The sequence below is a fragment of the Gymnoscopelus microlampas genome (genome assembly GCF_963454915.1).
Source record: "Gymnoscopelus microlampas genome assembly, chromosome: 3".
Taxonomy (NCBI): domain Eukaryota; kingdom Metazoa; phylum Chordata; class Actinopteri; order Myctophiformes; family Myctophidae; genus Gymnoscopelus; species Gymnoscopelus microlampas.
In genome coordinates, this window is record NC_139940.1 from 15,070,882 (window position 1) to 15,091,499 (window position 20,618).

A 20,618-nucleotide genomic window follows, 5' to 3' on the forward strand; every position below is an offset into this window, starting at 1 on the left:
CAATGCCATACCTCTCAGTCAGATACATGTTCTCCTCGATCAAGTCGAAGTAAGGTGGCATCTTCTTTGACCTGGACTGCTCTCGCCATTTGCTGGAATCTCGGAAGTCCACGAGATTGAGTAAAGGTCGCTGCACCTCAGTCTTGACAGCAGTTTCCTTGGACAAATGACTTTCTGATTGGCGCTCCCTTTTACCGGCAGGCCCAGCCTCCGCCTCATTGTCTGAATCAGACTCAATCTCTGGACGCCTTTTCTTTGGAGGTCCACGGCCTCGGTGGGGCCTGAGGTTGTCTTCTCTGGGGGGCCCAGGGATAGCACTGTGAGCAGCCTCACTGGCAGGACCCCTGCTGTTGCTGCTGATTTCATGAGCTTGGACAAAAGGTGATGATGACCCCAGAGGTCCATTGCATTCTACAGTGATTTTACTATGACCCAAAGCTTTGTCACTGCTGTACTCCTCATGGTCATTAGTCAGGGAGTCAGGATGGACTTGACATACAGGATCTGGGTAATGTTGAGGGACATGGAGGTAGGCTTGTCTGCTGGTTTGAAACACAGGGGGCTGACAGGTCCAGGAGGCATTGCTTTGCCTGTGCTCCTGTCCCAGCGGAGAGGTTATCGTGTGTTTAGAGTTCAGTGACTGTGGCCCGTAGCTGCTGTCAGGCTGCTGGTATGTACTGCTGGGCTGCTCCGATTGAGTAGAATCCCAACCCAGAGTCAATCGATCTTTGCCGTTGATATCGATACCATCGGCACCAGAGAATTCTTCGCGTTGGTAATGGTCCCTGCCATGGCTGCCTCTCACTTCATGCTGTTTCTCTGTGTAAGAATTGTCAAGGCTGTGGAAGGGACCATGGTTCACTGGTTCACTGCCCTTTGCTCTTTGGGCACTGTTATAAGGATCCTTATAAGGCTGGGCAATGGTAGAGCTGGAACCTTCCGACTGACTAGTGCTGTCAATCATATTACTCTGGGACTGACACATGACGTCATGTGGTGGAACGTTTTCATTAATCCTAGCACCACTGGGGTCCTCAAAATAAACAGGAACAGCTTTATGCCTTTGCTGTGGACTTACCGGGTCTTTACTGTTATTCAAGTCAGATGCTTTATTAGTGTGCTGCTGCTCTAAGCTGTTCATTTGGCTGCATAAAGAGGCTGCCATGTCCTGTGTGTCCAGTGTTAGCGAAGAATTCTTTGGCACTACCACTACTGAGTGCAACCGTTTATTCACATCGCCGCAATCTGAGTCGTACTCGGAGTCGTCACTGTCACTGCCCTCACTCTGTCCTGACCCATCCTGACTTAGCAACTTTCTCTTAACCGGTTTGTCCTTGACAGCGCTCTCCATGGATGTTTCTTCAGCACTGCCACCATTCCAGCTTTCCATCTTTGTGACTTTGTCTTGTGAGGTATCATTTACATGCAAAGGCTCATCCACAGCTCTATTACCAGGGGGGTTGGAGACAGATTGGTCATTGGTGGTGCCACATATGTCTGCTTGTGAAGGCTCACTTTGGTCTTTGTGTGCACCTTTCAGAGAGGACGGGGAAACAGCTGGGAACCTCTGCTCAATAGTCTCTATCTGCATTACTAACTTGGAATGTGTCTGGGCTTCTTGTTGGCTATCGTCTTTGACTCCAAGTGACTCTTGTTGGCTAGCTTCTTTAGAGAACTCAACGTTTTTGACAGAAACCACCTTTTTACCAGTAGGCGTGCTCTCCGCGCACAGTACTTTTTGTGCACCATCACTGTCCGAGTTGACTTGGCCGGCAATATCCCAGCGTGATCTTTTCGAGTTATTCTTTGTTTTGGCTGAATCTGTGTTGTGCTGTTCACTTTTAGGTGGCAGCATGTTCTCAGGATCAAGGTCTAATGAATCTGGTTGGAGAGGCAAGATTGTGCAAGACTGCATGTTGATAGTCACATATTTAGTCAATTTGACAGGGTCTGACTTAGTGTTCTGCTGCTCATGGTCTCCGACAGGGAAATCTACCTCACCAATTAATGATTTTTGCTCCGATAAACACTGACCAAGTTTCTTATCTTGGTTGGCTGTTATACCATCATTACTACTGCATACATTTACGCTAACTGTTTCACAGTTTGCCTGTGGTAGAAGGTTAAAACAAAGGTTATCCTTGACAACACAAGATTCTACTGGGACAGCATTTACATGGGGCGGGTGACCACCAGATTCTTTCTTAGAAGTTGCAACGGATGCATTTTTATTCTCAGTTTCAAGACTAGAGTCTGTTTCTTTTATTCTCTTAGAAGACAGTTCTTGCAAATTCTTATCAAGAGATGAGACTGCCTCCTTAACGTCACTGTGGCCTTGTTCTTTCCTCTGGCGTGTATCATCTAGCTGGGATTCAGATTTTTCCTTTCTGTCTCTTGAGTGGGATTCAGTGGAGCTTGAATCTGTGTGCGTTTTATTAGGACTGTGAAACGTGTCCTTTGATTGTCTATCAGTTCCACTGACTTTCACAGATGACTTGGAGGCGGTGGTCTGCTTTGAGTCAGGCTTACTGTTTTTCTTTTGTGACTTCCCTTTGTGATCTGCCTCAGAGTCACTAGAGCTGCTTTTGTGGTGTCGCCTCTCAGATGTTTGAGAGTGACTTGAATAACTGGATTTAACATTGGTCTCAGACTTGTGATGGGTAGTAGATTTACGGTGATTAGACTCAGGTTCAGGTGAACCCTTATGTTGAGAATCAGAGTCAAACTGACGCCTCGATGACCTCTCGGATCTAGAAGACTGTGTTCTTTTATCCGTCTCTGATGAGTGCGGAGAATCTATACATTTTGTGTCCTTCTCAGATTTTAAGTGGGAAGATGATTTGGATTCTTTCTGCAAGGTTGAGTGCGTGGATGATCTACTAGAGTCGTTCTTTCTGGTCCGGTTCTTCCTGTGATCATCTTCAGAGTCAGAACTGTCCCGGGTTCTCTCGGCCCGGGAGCGAGAGCTCCTTCTATCTCTACGTGGAGAGCTCCTGTGTGATCGGCGCTCAGTGTCGTGATAGTACGACCTATCGGACCGTGACCCTCGATCGCCTCTGGATCTTTCTGATCTGGAGTGGGAGGTACTTGTCCGAGAACCTCTTGACCGAGACCGCGATCTAGATCTGGACCTTCTGCGATCTTTGTCTGAGCGAGAGGAACGCAAAGACGTGTGCCTGGAATCACGGTCAGATTTTGGGCGACTAGAAGACCTTTCGCGGTTCTCTGACCGCTTTGAGCAACTTTTTTCTTTTTCATCAGTATTTGACCCAGAGGAAGACTTTTTCACCTCCTTGCCTCTGCTGTCTGGTGGTGCTTTATTTTTAGGGTTGACTGATTTGTGGCTGGAAGACATCTGGCCTGAATCTCCATCAGATTCTGAACCAGCGGGAGCGCTATCAGATTGGGACCTGGTTTTCCTTTTAACTACTGTGATATCTTGTTCAGTGCTACTGGAGCTCTCTCCATCTTTTCCTGAGTGGGAGGAATCAGTTGGCTTCTTAGGGCTGGGGGTTACCCTGGCCTCAGAGGACTCTGTGTGAACTTTTTCAGAAGGGCAGTCACTGGTACCGTTCTGAGGCTGGGGTGAGGAGAACTCCACTGCGCTTTTACTTGAGGGTTTTATTGAAATCTGTGGTGGAGGAGGAGGAGGTGGAGGAGGCGGAGGAGGTGGCTCTTGTGGCACAGCACTAGGTGTCGGTTTCTCTTCAGTAACTGAGACACTGAGAATCTGCTTCTTAAAATGCATCTTTCCCAGGTCAACTTTAGGTTTAGGAGGTGAGGCGACTGGCGTCTGAGGCAACTGAACCTCTGCTGTCAACGTTGATATTGGGGAGGTTGACTTATTTTGCTCAATAATTTTTTCCACACTTTGCACTTCTTTTTCTTGAGGGGGTGAGGTTGCAGCAGGCAAGGCAGAAGGGGGATCAATGGGAGACTTTTCGGGGCTGGGGGGGACGAAAAACGAGCTCTGCAGCGGCTTCTTTGTCGGCGCGAAGCTGAAGGACACTTTCTGACGACCCTGCTCCTCGAGGTTCACCTTCATCTTGGTCCCTTTAGGCAAGAGATGGCTGGACAGCATGACTCTGGGAGTAAGGCTTTTCATTAGAGCTGCCTTGGTGAGGCCTTCAACCTTTACCTACAACATATACATAGAAACATAACCAAGACTGTTAACTAAAACATATGGATGTTTTACTTTTCAGCAGAAATTACATATGGTTGCTGTCGGGCAGAAACCAGCTATCTCCATTTTTTTACTTGAAAAAATATATATTAATATATTTATATATAATAATATAAATCAGTGCTATTCAACAACCTTTACGTCTGTGTGTGGGTTTTACAAATATTGAACCAATTAAAAATATTAAAACTAAAAAGCGCTTCTGACTAAACCTCCTAACTCCATTGGATCCTCAAAACTGTAGGTCAAACCACCTAACTCCCAACTTTGGAGATAGTGTTTTTTTTCCATCATTGATTAGAATGACGAAGATAGACGGAAAAGAAGGATAAAGGACACATTCAAGTATCTGACAATGTATAAAGTCACCATACCAACTTTGATGAGGCAGTATTGTGTTATTCTAACCTTTTTTTCCCCCCATCTCCTGAAAAGTTAATATTTTGGACATAGCTGGTTTCTGCCCGAAAGCAGAGATATTGAGGTCATTTCAACCATAAAATGTCACTATAAGCCAATGACTAATACAAAACGGTGGCTTTATATAAAATAAGCAGAAGGAAGTCCAGGTAAAGGCATAAAGGCTATGCATTTTTGTGAACTTACCGAGGTACTACTCCCCTCCTCTCTGCCGGTATTGAAGAACATAGGAGGACAAAATAAAGAGAAATTAGAAATGAATTAGAGCTTGTCATTCATAAGGCTCTTCCTCCAAAGCTTTGCAAAAATGACATTTTTCCATAATAGAGCAGGCCTGCTTACTTGGGGGAAAAATGTTATCTTGACCATCAGGTCAAAATTCATGTCAGATCCTGTGTCTAGGTGAGACGTGACCTTTCTTTGACACAGTCGAAATGTCTCAATAGAAGATTAGGGAGACAAAATACAATCACCCCAATTATATAAGTTATTATATTGTAATAACATACTTTACTTTACTACTGAGCTACATGCTACAAATTAATCCATCCACCCACCAAACTCACGTATCCACCTAAAGTTCCTTATTGATAAGACACTATCATACTCCTTTGAGAGTTGACCCTGCCTCCCGCAGGCTCCAAACACACCATTGGAGGTGTGGGTGGGTGGAGAGTAATAACAGCTACGTGTGCTGAGGTGACCACCTCACCGCTCATCACCGCTGCTCAGTGACGTCATTTTGTAGTAATCTACCCACCCAGTTCCTTAGGTGGATGGATTAATTTGGTTCTTCTCCGAACAGATAGTATACTCTGAGGTGTAACAACTCCTTAGTACATCTGCTGACCAAACGAGGGCCTTTTGCAACCACTGCTGGGCTCTTTTTCTCCGATTTTTTGGTGCACACTGTCACTAGGCGAAAGTAGAATTCCACTATTTTTTGTTATGGACTATCTGTACGCCATTAATTTGGATGTGCAAACATTTCATGTACTGCATTCACTGGACTAACTCATTTTAAACAGTATGTTTATAGTCTATTATAACGAGCAAGCATGCAAAATGGAGCTGATACTGGTCAGCCAGGCTCTCACACTTTATAGGCAGATAGTAAAAAAAAAAAAAAACACATGGGAATTCACCACTAGGAATGAAGACTAAATATAGATGATGGGACTGAAATAGACAAGTCCTACAATTGATGGAGCTATGCAAGACCTTGGCCTACATAATAGAACCAAAAGGCAAACATTGTGATACTAGTGATTATACGGCAGCTTTACTCAATTATGTTACTGTATAAGATATTGTATAATATATACATTTATATCACTTGGCTACAAAACAACACCATAGGTACATAAAACAGGCTATAACGATCATTAATTTTTTCAGTATTAAAAATGACAAATTTGGTGCCAATTTTGAGAGCTCAGACTGCATGTTTCCCTTCACAATATCAGCTTCTTCATTCTTCAAGGGCCTAAAAACACCCTATTCTTTAAAATTAAAAACTTTTATCAGAACTGTTTGTGTTATAGACCCTTTAACTTAACATAGAGAAGCCCTTAATTTATTTTAAAATACACTAAAATGTAGTGCATAAAGTACTGGTTAATAACAAAAGAAGAATTTGATAACAGCAAAATTCAACATAATTTCTCTATTTGCAATAACCTATCCAAAAGACAATATTTCTTTCATAACGTCATGGGAATTCTGCAAATATCATAAAGTAAATTAGGTCAATATAATTAGGCTAATACATAGAAACTGCTTTTTAAAAGTGATCAAGCTGACAAACAAGCAATGCAACTGCTTGCGCGATCAACTACCTAGTATGTGAAAATAATAATGCCCCAACATCAAAAGGAGCCTAAGGGGAGAAATAATGTCAACGCTCATCAGGTTTTGTTGGCCACTGAAACATGTTATTGCCCATTGGGAAAATGACCTGCATTGTGGAGCATAGTTTTTATTGTCCAGCCACACTGAGCCCAAGGCTCAGCCACAGATCAAAAGTACTCAATAACAACAACGGGTACTATGCAGATAAGCTCAGACTGCAATGGCCAACAGACTGAATCTCAAAAGGGAAATTAAATCTGGCCCTAATTGATGCCTAACTAGGGCATTTATGGCAGAGCGTTTGTGGGCTGCATGAGAAATGTGCGGGTCTAATACCTGATCTCTGACTTGATTAGAGCGTCCATTGCACGACACGTCTATAGAAGGGTCGTAGAGGCTGCTGACCAAATACAATCCAATTCAGAGAAGTGAGCCCTCCAAACTGATGACACACCTAAAAGAAAAGAAAAAGAATCAAATGAGACTGGGTCATGTTAGCAGCTATACAGTCAGAAATGGCATGCCAAAGCTTTCATTCAAATCCTAAAAATACAGTCCTAACTATTTATTACAGAGTGGGGAAGTCACTATTGAGACACAAACATATTTGAATGAGGTCAGTGAACAAGCGTTTCCTTCTACTGGTAAGAAATCCACTAAAACATGCATACAGTTCCAACAAATGCAGTTTTATAATACTTTCTTTGCTATACGAGCAGGTATCTTGTTGCGAGTGACACAATGTTAGAGCCAGGTGAAGGAGCAAATATTTGAGAATATTAAGAATGGTGCAGGGTCCATCCCAAAACTCACCAAACACTTTCACAAAATTATAATGGAGCAGCAGGATCAGTACATGTTGGTGGGTTAACAGACCATACCAAAGTAGCTGACAGTGAGGCAATAGATACAGGTACTGACTGGTGTGGTGGTAGCAGTATGTTAATTGCCTAGCACTCTGATTAGAATCTGTATGCATTGTTATGTTTGTGTGTACTATCAGTCCAAGGGTCAGCCCATAAGAAAACACATGTCATGCCTCCAACTGTTGGGTGGTGTCTTCTCTGGAGCCTACAGTGTTGTTATCTATTGTTTCAATGAGGCAGAGAAAGCCATTGCACCTCCCGATATATTTTCTGCAAGGGACTTAAAGCTACCCACCCCCCAAGCCCATACACCATGCTTGTGTTAATAATCCCACCAGAGGTCCTCGAGGGGGTTCCAGGTGGTCCCTAGCTAAATGATAACCAAATGGACCCTTATAGATCTTTAACTCTTGAGAGTGTAAAATGAAAATGATGGGTCCATTAGGTTTCATTTTATGCCCTCACAAGTTCATATATTGTTAAACATCTGCATTACTTAATTAAAGAATTGTTTGATCAACGTTTGCGTGTAATCTCTCCTATTGATGCCACATAAATACAGCATGGATTTGTAGACAAAATCGTATCCAATAATGACTAAATATTCAAAGTCTTGGGGTCTGAGAGGCAAAATCTCATCAAACGGTGGTCTGTGTGGCTCAAATGCTAAATAAATAATGGACCCTGATATGAAAAGGGTTGAGAACCACTGCTGTACCAAGTGTTAGAGAAACATGGATGCAGCCAGCCAGTACAGGGCAAAGCCAGTCGAGAACAACAGATGCCATAATCAGCACTCACTCAGCCTAGTAGAGACTGACTGGGTGACCAGGCAGGCAGACAGCCTGGTATATGGTGATCTGAACCAGAACAAAGGCTCTCTTTTGAATAAACTGGTTGACTTGAAACAGTCAACACATGCACACTTACAACCAAAGCAACCAAAACAAAGTGACGGACTTTGAAATAAAAAATAGGGAAGCTGTTCTTCACAGCATGGTCCCGTGTGTGTGTGTGTGCAGAAGAGCTAGCAAATGCATTGTGAGTCAATTTTGTTTGACTCGGTTTCACAGATGAATATTGTGAAAATAGCAGATCTACAAGCTCACAACGACTCGTAGCCATTTAAAAAAAATGGCCTCTTTCTTATATTATTTGACAATTTGGCCAATGTTTGACCAGTTTGCCTTAGAGCTAGCGAAGACGACGAGGCCTTTTAAAAAAAGTCCACTGATTCATGCTAATAACAACACGCTCAAATAACCCAGTAAACCTCACTGTTTTGGGAGTACATTTTAACAAGGATTGCCTAGACACAACCTAAAGACTTTTCCTGCAGTTGTCGGGCATTTACGAAGTGATTCTTTAGAGAACAACCATGTTAAAAATGGTTTGATTATTTGCATACATCATACATCAGCTAAGCTAACTAGCTAACTAACTAACTAACGTTAGTGACGTTAACAGGCAACACACAGCCAAAGGCCATCTTTAAATATGATGAAGAGAAGTGAATTCCCCTTTTGGTGTCCAGTTCCTGGATCTGACTGTTTTGATTGTGCGTGTACTACACATGTACACAATGTTGTACATCAGATATTAACATGAAATATTGGCACATCATGCGGATTGGATGTTTTGGGTCACAGCGTTTTGGTTAATACGGACACATCGACCTCATATGTAGGGGGGGGTCAATCATTGTGGTTGTTATACTATACTATTATAGCTGTTTTCACAAGGAGCCTCTTATTCCACGGACACCAAACCAGCTGATTGTGCTGATTATATTAGCCAAATCAGAATAAAAGACCTCGATCGTGTACCTCCATCGATCATGATAAATCTATATCCACGTTCAGACATACATTTTATTCCGCTTTAAAAAGGGGCGATGGCCATAATAAATATTGTAATAATCCCCGCTTCGACACAGGTGAGAATCATAAGCATTAATTGTGATGTTGACTGAGGTGAACAGCATCGGGGTTTCAGACAGACAGACGAGCCCCAGTCAGTCTGTGCTGTTAAAGGCTGAAACCTTGACGTATACGAGCCTTTCGCTGGACAAAAACGACGTAAGAATGTCGACGCGAGCTTTATTATTCTGTTGAACATTTCTAATGTTTGTTCAAAAAACACGTCGTTTTGTATCGAGCCGAAAGGCTGGGCGTGAGGAAGTATATATATTAGCCGCTACTTAGCATTGCTCTGCTAGCATCCGGCAGTGCGAGCTAGCTGGCTAGTTAGCTGTGTGGCTAATGTCGGTTTCATTACAGCATTGGTTCATTTTGCACTTGCAGTTATGATGATAACTGCTGTTGTTTCTTGGGAGTGCTTTTTACTTTCTGCCTATTTAATTTCACGAGCAAGGATTTCATAACGGACCCCTGTACCATCACCTTACACCCGGCTTAGCCAGCTAGCATGCTTACTAGGCAGTGTGTGTGTGTGTGTGTGTGTGTAGTGGGGGGTGTTACTTAAAATACAGCAAAACAAAACGATCGATCGACACTAAGATACTCACTTTACTGGGTGCTTTCGGTCATAATAAGGCTCCCCCATCTTCAAAACCACCATCAATCGGCCCGCTGGAGAACATCAAGCAACGTATATGCCGACGTCAAGTGATCCATACGGGCTTGGATGTGGAGAAAGGTCCTGATCGGCTCACTGCTTCAGCCAGCTGCTCCAATGTTGTAAAGCTAACGCTAACCCACAGCCCAGTGATGGCAGCTTCAGGACTCCAATAATAATACATACATGCAGCAAAGAGTGCTCGCATTCCACCGTGTGCGGTTGTATGTTGATTTGACACTCTATGCGCTGGCGAGTTTCATATTGCTATAATTTTTGCATTTTAACTTTATAGTTTACTCCCCCCAGACAACAGTAACTCTTGCTGCTGTTGCTGTGCACTACTTCATCATCACATGATGAGTGGGAACTGGGAACACAGCTGGCGCCAACGCTAAATGGTGTTCAATATTATATGTTATGATGATAATATAACGCCACTTTTGTGCATTTGAGCTGTGCAGCTCCTCAAAACTGAATAGTTCTCAAAGTGAGGTCCAGGGACCCTCTGGGTTACTTTAGGGGTTCCAAAGTGACCCTTTGGTCTTTAACTCTGAGAGCATACAAATGCCTAGTAGCCCACAGTAGGCTATTGGCACATAGCTTACTGTACTGTTGTATGAGAATGTACACATGGTCTCTGCCAGTCAGCAGGTTTGACTTTGGCCCCTATAGGCTAAGGGGAGTGGTTCTCAACCTTTTCAGGCCTTGACCCCCCAAAATAATCATTTTTGAAGCGTTCAATTTTGTTTGAAAATTGTGACCATTGCAGATCCACAAGCTCCAAACAGCGTTGTGAGCTTGTAGATCGGCTATTTTCATAATTTTTCCCTCTTTCTTAGTTTGACCAGTTTTTTTAAGATATATTTTTTGGCTTTTATGCCTTTATTGATAGGATAGTAGTCTGACAGGAAATGGGGAGAGAGATGGAGAGTGACATGCGGCAAAGGCCGTCGGGATCGGGACTCGAACCCGCGACGCGCTCTCAGGCTACTTTGGAGCATAGGTGCCTTGGACTGCTACGACAGCGGTCCAGGCCTATAGTATAGTTTGTTTACTACTTTTGATGCAGTACTGGTCTTTTTTCTTTTCTTTCTTCCTTTTTTTAGGTATTAAAAAGGACTTAAAGGTCCAAATTGTCACTTAACTGTCATCTGGGGACCCCCCAAAAAATGTAATCCGACCCACAGGTTGAGAACCACAACCCCTAGGCTAAGGAATGAGTGAGTGAGTGAGTTCTGGGTTGAATACAGAGAAATTATCTCCCATGACTCCCATCCAATCCAGACCTACTATATCTGACTGCTCTACCGACACATCTGGGGGACCACTGTTGACACATTGGACTCTCTCTAGGACTAGGTCGTCCTCAGACTAGCCTTCCATCGTCGCCTCCAGTCATCCCGGTTCTCCATACATCTGGCCAGCTCGTCGGTACTTTGCGCTCCTGCATCTTTCTTGAGTATGTCCACGTATATTAATGTGGGACATCCTTGTGACCGGTGCCCGAATGTGTTGGTTCCCAAAGCACCAATTTGCTGGATGGCAGTTCTTGATGTCTTTGGCAGTGTCCTGCTAGTCTCATTCTCCTGGCTGCTATTGTCTCGCTCACCCTTGGTATTCCCTCATACAGATTCTTGTTGGTAACATGTTCACTCTTGCAATGTTTGACCAGTTTGTTAAGGACTGCACGTAACATTCTGGTGTTGGACTCGTCTAGGGACTTCTGCAGGGTTGGTTTCAGGGTGATAATTGAATACCCACTAGTACCCAGTAACCTCACTCCAATACATGTGGCTTGCTTTTCATCATAAGCTTTTCATCATTTATACAGAATAAAACTATTATAAACTATCAGCTATAAACTGTTTGACACTTCGCAGAAACTTTAGGGAATGTTGAAATTTACCAAAGAAATAGTAAACCTACAGTGTGACTGCAAGTAAGCACTGCATGCAATGTCATTTCAAACCTAATAGTTGCTGTTGAAGAGCCTCTTTTAACAGCACCGTTGGCAGGGAAATATTGATATTGTTTATCATCTATCATCTGATTATTATAATCATGGGAATTTCTTCATATTGTGAACTGTGATACACAATGCGTTGTCTAAATTAACACAGCAAAGCCATTACTAAGTCAGATTTCTGAAATACTTGAAAATGGCAGCTGAACATTTCTGCTCTCGTTTGATTATGTCAGATATTGTGATATTTATCAATATCGGTATCGAAAGATATCCAAGATGCCAAAATAGTAATGGTAAAGAGTGGAATGAGGAGTAACTAGGCATATAGTGAGGAAAACATTTATGGCAGTGGCTTCCAAACATACACTACATACATATGGATACCACTAACAGGCTTCTGTAGTCTGTATCAGATAATATAATAATAATAATAAAAAACTTTACATTCTACATATAACATGATACTGTACACTCAGTGTAGTAGGCATATACCAATGTCAAAATATATTTTTACTCCATGGCTCTACAAGAGGCTAACCGTCAGTGTGTCCGTAAATAATCTAGCAAACCGCTAGACTAATCACCACCAAACATTTCTACACACTGCAGTAGGCTACTGGATGGATAGATAGATAAATAGATGGATGGATGGATGGATGGAGGGATTGGAAGGACAGACAGACAGACCGACCGACCAACCTTTATTAATTAGGGAACAAGTAGAGAGAAGTAGTAACACTAGTAACAGTAAAAATTTTTATAAAAGACAGTATTAAGGTGACTTAACAAAACAACATGGCTTTCTGTGCCTGGGCTGGTATAGTGTGTATGACCAGTTTGGCCGCATTAAGTCCGAGATCCACATTGGAGCCATACAGTTCCCATGTTTATTTGAACTGAACTTATTGAACATAATTAACCCTTTATATTTAAATGTTAACAGCCATCTGTGTCTGCTGTGCTTCTGTCTCACCTTGACACAATATTGACTCTGCTGCAAGTGTGCCTTGCAGGATCCTTGCACTAATGCACACATTGGCTGGTCTTCTGCTGCCTGTCAGACACCTTATCCCTGCCAAGGACTACAAGTACTTTTGACAAAGAATCGTGGATGACCTCTATATTGTGATGGTGAAGCAATACAAGTTCACTTCTGCTGATGTTGTTACTGCTGTGTGTGTGTGTATGTGTGTGTGTGTGTGTGTGTGTGTGTGTGTGTGTGTGTGCGTGTGCGTGTGCATGCGTGCGTGTGCATGCGTGCATGTGGTTAAACCGGTCTCTAGAATTCTGAACTGCTGATGCAACTATATCCTTTCACACCCTAGTGGCAGTGCAGTTTGGGTTCGGAGCCCTGGGACCTGATGTTAAGCTCTGTGCATCCTACACCTGCTGCCAAACTCATACACACCATCCAGGCTTATTCTGGTTGTCACAGTCCAGTGCCCTGTGCCCATAATCAAACATATTTAAGCATATAACTAGTCTATACATGTCAAATAAAAATGAGCATCTTGCTATGTTGGTTTTCTCTGAAATTTCAGTGAGAGAATGAATTAGGACCTCTTAGCCAGTAGCCACCATGATTATAGTTATTAGTGGTGGTGAAGTCAGCTGTGCAGGCCTGGAATTTCACCCTTTGGGGGCATGTCCACTTGGCCTTTGGTGTCATAAATGTTTTGAGTGCTCAAAAGCCAAATACCAGGGCAGCAAGGCCATCAAATTAAACAATTATTTTAAGTCCACAGAAATAATGAAGCACGTTTTATTAAATTATCCTATCCATTAAAATAGGCCAAACTGAGGGTGGCTTCCATGAAATTCCTGGATACCCCCAGCACCATCCAAGGGGAGCAGGTGGAGATCATGGACACCTGGACTGACAATGCTGATGCCCTCTACAGCAGTGGTTCCCAAACGTTTTAGCTCAAGGCCCAAAAGAGAAATTAGACGTTTGCCCAGGACCCAAACTATTGAAAATAGCAGATCTGCTACATATATCTGCTTATAGATCTTCTATTTTCACTAGCCTACTTCTTAAAAAAAAAAAATGATTTTATTTTATTTATGAACTACTTTTGAAAAATGTTAGAATTGTGATTATATTAATGTAATATCTTAATATAATACATATTGTTTTTTTAAATGTAGGAAACTAAAAAAGGGGATATTGACTTGCCATAAAAACTGGTCCACGACCCAAACAGTATGGGTCAAGCAAGCAAGCTGTCCTTCCTGAGGAAGCTCAGGTCCTTCAATGTGTGCAATAGGATGCTTCAGATGTTGTAACAATCCGTAGTAGTAGCCCTCTTTGCAATTGCATGCTGTGGTTACAGCAATGTTAGGGACACAGACTGTGCAAGAAAGCATGCTCTGTCATCTGTGCTAAATTGGACAGTGTGGAGGTGGTGGCAGACGCGAGAAGAAGCTGGAGGCTATATCCTGGCCAAATCCCTCCTACCCCCTCCAGAAGGAGATTGTGGGGTGGCTTAGCCCCAGGGGTTCTGGAAGATTCATCCTCCCCTCACATAACAACAAAAGACTCAGTCAGTGCTTTGTGCCGGGAACCCTGAGGCATTTCAATGGCAAGGCAGCGGCCAGCCATCCACAAATGGTTGCTCTGCTTGGTGAAGGGACTAATGTCTCAGAACTGTAGAGTTTTTTGTTGCTTTTGGATTCTTTTGAGGTTAGTCTGTTATTGCTATTGTTACTTATATGTAGGACTAATGTTGCTGTTAGACTTTTTGGGCGTTAGTCTGTTATGTCAAGACTGTCCGACTCCATACACTGTACTGTACTGTGTTCTGCACTATACTGGTTTTACTGGTATCTATCTGTTTTTCCTTTTCTTTTTTGCCTGTATCTGTCCTGTGTCTCCTTCATTACTGCTGTAACTGGCTGACAACATTTTCTGGGATAGCCTAAATCAGTGGTTCTCAACCCCAAAATAATCATATTTGAACTGGGGACTCCCCACCCTGACAAGCACTTGGAATGTAGGAGTTGAGGCATTTAGGCATTGTGAGCTGGTAGATCGGCTATTTTCTAAATGTTTGCCTCTTTCTTATGTTATTTGACAATTCGGTCAATGTTTGACCAGTGTTTATAGTAGCCTATAATTTGTTGATTACTTTTGATGCAGTAATGGTCTTTTTCTTTTCTTATTATTATATATTATATATATTTTAGGTATTAAAAGGGTCTTAAAAGTCATTAAATTGTCACTTCACTCATCTGGGCTGGGACCCCCAGCCACCCCCCACAAAAAAATAATGTGGGGACCCCCCTGGGTGTCCCGACCCATAGGTTTAGAATCACTGGCCTAAATATTGGTGTTCCTATCTCTGTAGAGTACAGTACACGGCACGCCCTTGTTATCTTCTTCTTGGCAAACGACCATACCGGTCGTACTCGTACTGGACTCTTGACCAACCACCCCGTCATGCCAACCCCGCCCACAACACAGGCGTTTCCGTACGCAAAACGAACGCACCCTTCGGTTTCACTTCCGTCTTGGCGTCTTCACTCTGCGGCTGGAGAGACCAGACACACCGGGGACTGATTCACCTTCGCTAAAGAATTGACTTTCGGGCTGAGAAGAATAGAATTCTCTCTTGTTAGTCATTTTGTGTAAGTTTTGGCGCGTCAGCTGAGTACAGTGTGATTTAACTACAGGCTCGTTTTCTTCACAGCTCAATAGACTCGGACCCAGGTGAGCTAGCTAGCTGCTAACATGAAGCTAAAGGGCCTAGGAGGCTAACGTTAGCCGAGCTAGCGTAGGTAGTGACCGATGATATTGACGTCAGTGGTGGAAAAATATATCTATATTAATTGTCGTCATGCATAAATGACGCATTTTCAACTGGAAACGGGCGTCAAATTGTGTCGATACCTTAGCTTCTGAACATATAAGCGTATTTTCTGTGTCGAACGGAAGGACTATGACCGATCTACAAGCCACCGCAACGCGTTGAGAACTTGTAGCTCTGTTTTCGGGGCGTGTTGTTGAATGTTGTGTTATGACGTAACTACGAACCCATGTCATTGTTTTTGTACACTAATTGTTTACACCTCAAGCTGGGTTAGCAGAGATTTTGGGGTGTGTTTTGCTTTTTAGTTCTTTGAAGTGGTGGTTGTTGTTGTTGTCAGCTAGGCTGGCTAGCTGGCATTATGCTAGAACATCTGTCAAAGTTCCATTGGAAAACCAGTCAGATTGAAAAAGGTACCTTTAAGCATACTGTGTCATATAACAGGACAAAACAGCTGCTGCAGCTAATTTCCGTGTAGGTAAAGTTATGCAAAAGAGGCGAGCAAGCACTGCCACTTTTCACGGTAGCCACATTGATATGACATAGCAAGTAATCAATTACTTAAAGTTCCGTTCTATTTACTACTATTTAATGTAAAAGTATTGTCAGTGCTTGTTAAAGGTGGTGTAAGTGATATTCTTTAAAATAAGTGTTCAATAGCTCTTTATTGCGATAGCAATCGTTGCCATAGAGCTGTTCATTAACAGAGCTCCCTGTCTCTTTACTAAACAGAAAATACATTTTCATACATATATTTTTATTATCAGAATATAGAGATTAACATTTTTAAACAAAAATAACAATTTAAACCACTTTTAACAAGTTCACAAATGTTGCCAACTGTTAATTTATGAAGTGCAGTTGTGTGTTTACATTGCTATGACAACTTTGTGAAACAGGTCCCTTTTTTTGTTGATGGTATCTGCCTGGTCAATATTAATAACATGGGTGTTATTTCAGGTTATTCGTTGCTGGTAGTGTTTTCAGTGTTTTTTCAGATGCATTACTGGTTGTGTAGTTTTACTTTCACAGTCTTCCTTTTTGCATCCTTGGCAAAGAGGTGACTGAGAAGTTGAAATTGACCCCATAGCTGTTTTAAACTGGGTGTTGGTATCTGCCAAGGGGAAGTTGATGAACACAAGAGATGCATTTCAAATCGGGACACGATGGTGGATCCCTAAGCTACACTTGTAATGGCTTGTTATTAGGTGTTGTGACAGCACTATTGTAACTGTGCCACTAATGCTGGCCTGCTGTAAGATTTGTCGGTTTATCAGGGGAAGTGGAACTGGATAATTAAAAGTGGCTGGCTTTGTTCACAGTCACACAGGTGGGACTGGAACGGTTAAAGAAAGTGCCATGGGTGTTTACTGTTTAACTGGTTGAGTCAGAAGCAGGAGGTCAGAAATGTTGGCCTCAGTATTTTTTGTGCATGGTCTGACTCTGGTTTGTTGTCATCTTGTCCAAGTTATGTCCATATGTTTTGACTGATGTCATAAATTGAACCGGTTCGTCCTGAAAGTGTACATTAAAGTAAAAGTAATTATAATGGTGAGGAAACTGCATTATATCTTCAGTTTTTACCACCACAGTAGCTTTATTAAATACATTTAAAAATGAGCTCATATGATTATGGAATCATATGTTGCCCATTACATGTTTGGGAGATATTTTTTTCTGGATTGTTCGGAATGTTCTCTTTAGTTGTTTTTTCAGCCTCTTTCCAAATAACTGGTTCTAAGTTATTTATAAATGTATGCCTGTTAATGGCCATGTTAGTGCTTTTGGGCCAGTGATTGACTGCATTTCAGGCCACATTCTAGTGAATATCTTACACATTGGCAGTCAGAAATATCTACATGATGAAATAGACGTGCATGCACTTTTGTATTAAACTGTGGATGGAAGTGTGCAGTTTGTAACTGAGATTGTACGCGACTAAACCATCATTTCAACCCATAAATGGCAGATGCATGAACTGAAAGAGAGAGCAATAATTACTTGGTTACTTCTGTTGTTCATCATCCTAATGTTTGGATGGCTGCAGTCTAATGTGGCCCATTTTAAAGTGTTGGTGGCCAGTTTCAGACCTCAGAAGTATTTCAGTGGTGTTACCAGCTTCCCATGTTATGGGTTCGGTGGCGTCATGTTGGAATGCCAAGGAAATTGAAGGTGAGCCAGAGATGCTGTCAGCAATAATGTTATTCTGTACCCCTCTGTTCTGCAGGTGCTGTTATTTGTGCTTTGGCATGGCGGTGGTCATCCGTTTACAGGGACTCAGGAACACAGCAGGTTCTGAGGACATTCGCAATTTCTTCAGTGGCCTCAAAATCCCAGATGGTGGGGTGCATATTATTGGTGGAGTACGAGAGGAGGCTTTCATTATCTTTGCCTCTGATGAAGATGCAAGAAGGGCAATGGTTCGGTCGGGGGGTTGCATTATGAGATCCCCAATCAACTTGCTGCTGAGCAGTAAGTCGGAAATGCAGAGTATACTTGAGGAAAGTACAAAAAATGCTGAGCTGGAACTACAGGGGTCACTCAGGGAAAGTTCCAGGGGGCATGAAGTGGATGGTTCTGGAGGGGCTAGGAGAGCTGACCACATGCAGACTAACAGAGGAGGTAGACAATCGGGTCATTCTCATGATGAGGCACGCCAGAACCTGAGGGCTCCATCAACCAGTGATGATGACGACGTGTACTTGATTCTAAAGGGGATGCCTTTCTCTGTGACTGAAAGGGATGTCCGTGACTTCTTTCATGGGTTACTTGTCGAGAGCATAATCTTAAAGAAAACCTCACGTGGCCAAAACAATGGGGAAGGTCTAGTCCAATTTGCCACTAAACAGGATGCAAGAGATGGCCTGATGAGAGATAGGCAATACATTGGTGCACGGTATGTGAATGTTCACCTAACAAGTCAACAAAAGTGGCTTGAGTCAGGTGGAAAATTGGCAGTGGGTGTAAATGGTAATGGCAAGTTCAGAAGAGGGAGATCGCCAACTCACAGTCCAAGGTATCCACAAGCCCGTACAAGGTCAAGATCTCCTTTGGCCCTGCCAACTCACAGTCCAAGGTATCCACAAGCCCGTACAAGGTCAAGATCTCCTTTGGCCCTGCCAACTCACAGTCCAAGGTATTCACAAGCCCGTACAAGGTCAAGATCTCCTTTGGCCCCGCCAACTCATACTCCAAGGTATTCACAAGCCCGTACAAGGTCAAGATCTCCATCGGGCTACAGTCCCAACTCCCCTTCCAACCAAGATTTTTGTGTCATATTGGAAAATCTGTCTCATGCAGTGGAAAAACGTGACATCAAAGGCTTTTTCACTCACGCAAAACTGGAGGACGACCAGATACTGTTCCTACTTGACAACAACGGAGGAAGAACAAGATCTCTCTTTGTGCTTTTCAACAGTCTTGGGGAATACTGTGTAGCCTTAACTCGCCATAATGAAAAGTTATGTAACAGATCTGTTAATATCTCCCCAATCTCACGAAAGAAAATGATGTCCATCCTGGAATCTCACACCGGGAGGCCTGGTAGCTTTCAGGAGATGCCTCTGGACCAACAAGCCAATCCATATGACTCTGAGAAGGTGTGTCTCTATGTGCGTAATATGCCGTTTGATGTACATAAAGTAGAGATCATGGACTTCTTCTTTGGGTTCACTATTACGGAGGACAAAGTGTTCTTGCTGCGGGATCATCGTGGTGCCGGTCTTGGAGAGGCTTTAGTGGTCTTTCGGTCTGAGGGAGAAGCTATGGGTGCTCAGTCTCTGAATGGTCAAAGGTTTCTTGGGTCGGAAGTCATGTTGAAGTGCATATCACCGTCTCAGATGCAGGAGTTTGGTGTTGAGCCCCCAACAGCGCAACAGTCGATGCCAAGAGAGGAGAGGTACTCTTCCATGCAAAGTGAAGGACCCAATTATCCTGGTGACATGGAGGTTGCAAACTTCAGAATGCCCACTGATGGTAACAGGGCATTGTATAATCTACAGGATAATGTCCATAGAGGGGGTGATCCTTACCCAAGAGGATCTTATGCTCCACAGGACGGAGGTAACGGATCGGTTCATGGAGATTTTGGACCACCTGCACCCCAGTTAGATGGACCCACACGTGTGAAGCTAGAGAACCTGCCGTTGCGAATCAAAATGGATGAAATCTATGACTTTTGTTATGGATATCGTGTGATCCCCGGATCTGTGGCCCTGCCGCACAAAGGAACCGCAACTGTGGTCTTTGAGTCACGAGAGGAGGCGCTTACAGCAGTAAAAGAACTCAGTGGAAGACCAATAGGTGCAAGGAAAATACAGTTGATGATGATGGAATACCTTTATGACTGAAAATAAGACATTTTCACTTTATGTAACATGCCTCAAACCTTTTAACAATTTGGTTGACTTTGAACTTAACATGATCATATTCTGAGAAACAGCTTCATCACCCTGTACGCTTTTCTTTTTTCTCAAAAAAAAACCTTAAACTTTTGTCTAGTTAAAAAAAAGAAGTATGTTTTTTGTGAAATGATCTGGTCAACTTCTTTCAGTTCCATGTTGGGGATTACTTCAGCTCAAATCTTAATTGAAAGATTTTTGTAAAAATATTTTAATGTACTCAATGTAAAAAAGACCCCCTGCATTTTTGATAAAAGTACATACTTTTGAATATCTGACTCATGTATTCATATTTATTTAAATTGAAAATGAATTGTTACCCCATGAAAGTAAAAATTCTCTTGCAAGGTTCTTAGCAATTGCCCTGGACAGCAGATGAGTTCATTATTATAAACAAAAGGCATTTTGATTGCATTATAAAAACATGTCGTACAACACAATCACAAAAAGTAAGCATTTCATGTGTTTTCTGAATCTGGTTAGCTACCCATAGTTAAAATGTGTACACAAAATGTTTATTTTGTACCACATGACCATAATGTG

The 20,618-nt window shown here is 42.6% G+C and overlaps 2 protein-coding genes across 4 annotated transcripts in view; one reads left to right on the plus strand and one right to left on the minus strand.

The window, feature by feature from the left end:
* The window catches only part of setd2 (SET domain containing 2, histone lysine methyltransferase), a 33,477-nt gene extending 23,240 nt beyond the window's left edge, over positions 1 to 10,237 (minus strand). For both annotated transcript variants that reach the window (XM_084053636.1, XM_084053635.1), the window contains exons 1-4: positions 9,851 to 10,237; positions 6,794 to 6,911; positions 4,793 to 4,814; positions 12 to 4,138 (exon numbers count right to left, since the gene is read on the minus strand). In XM_084053636.1, the coding sequence (XP_083909762.1) occupies positions 12 to 4,138; positions 4,793 to 4,814; positions 6,794 to 6,822 (4,178 nt within the window). In that variant the 5' untranslated portion in view covers positions 6,823 to 6,911; positions 9,851 to 10,237. The remainder of the gene's footprint in view (positions 1 to 11; positions 4,139 to 4,792; positions 4,815 to 6,793; positions 6,912 to 9,850) is intronic.
* A 5,141-nt stretch (positions 10,238 to 15,378) lies between these two features.
* Positions 15,379 to 20,340, plus strand: LOC311042758 (RNA-binding protein 12B-like). 2 transcript variants are annotated; one of them, XM_084053741.1, is made up of 2 exons: positions 15,379 to 15,496; positions 17,903 to 20,340. In XM_084053741.1, the coding sequence occupies exon 2, from the start codon at positions 17,925 to 17,927 to the stop codon at positions 20,022 to 20,024; it is 2,100 nt and encodes a 699-aa protein (XP_083909867.1). In that variant the 5' UTR covers positions 15,379 to 15,496; positions 17,903 to 17,924; the 3' UTR covers positions 20,025 to 20,340. The 2 variants fall into 2 exon arrangements, with proteins under 2 accessions (XP_083909867.1, XP_083909868.1); XM_084053742.1 differs by having other exon boundaries at positions 15,388 to 15,578.
* The last annotated feature ends 278 nt before the right edge of the window (positions 20,341 to 20,618 follow it).

Coding starts and splice junctions, on each gene's coding strand:
- LOC311042758 (XM_084053741.1), top strand. CDS start 17,925: ATGGCGGTGGTCATCCGTTTACAGGGACTCAGGAACACAGCAGGTTCT.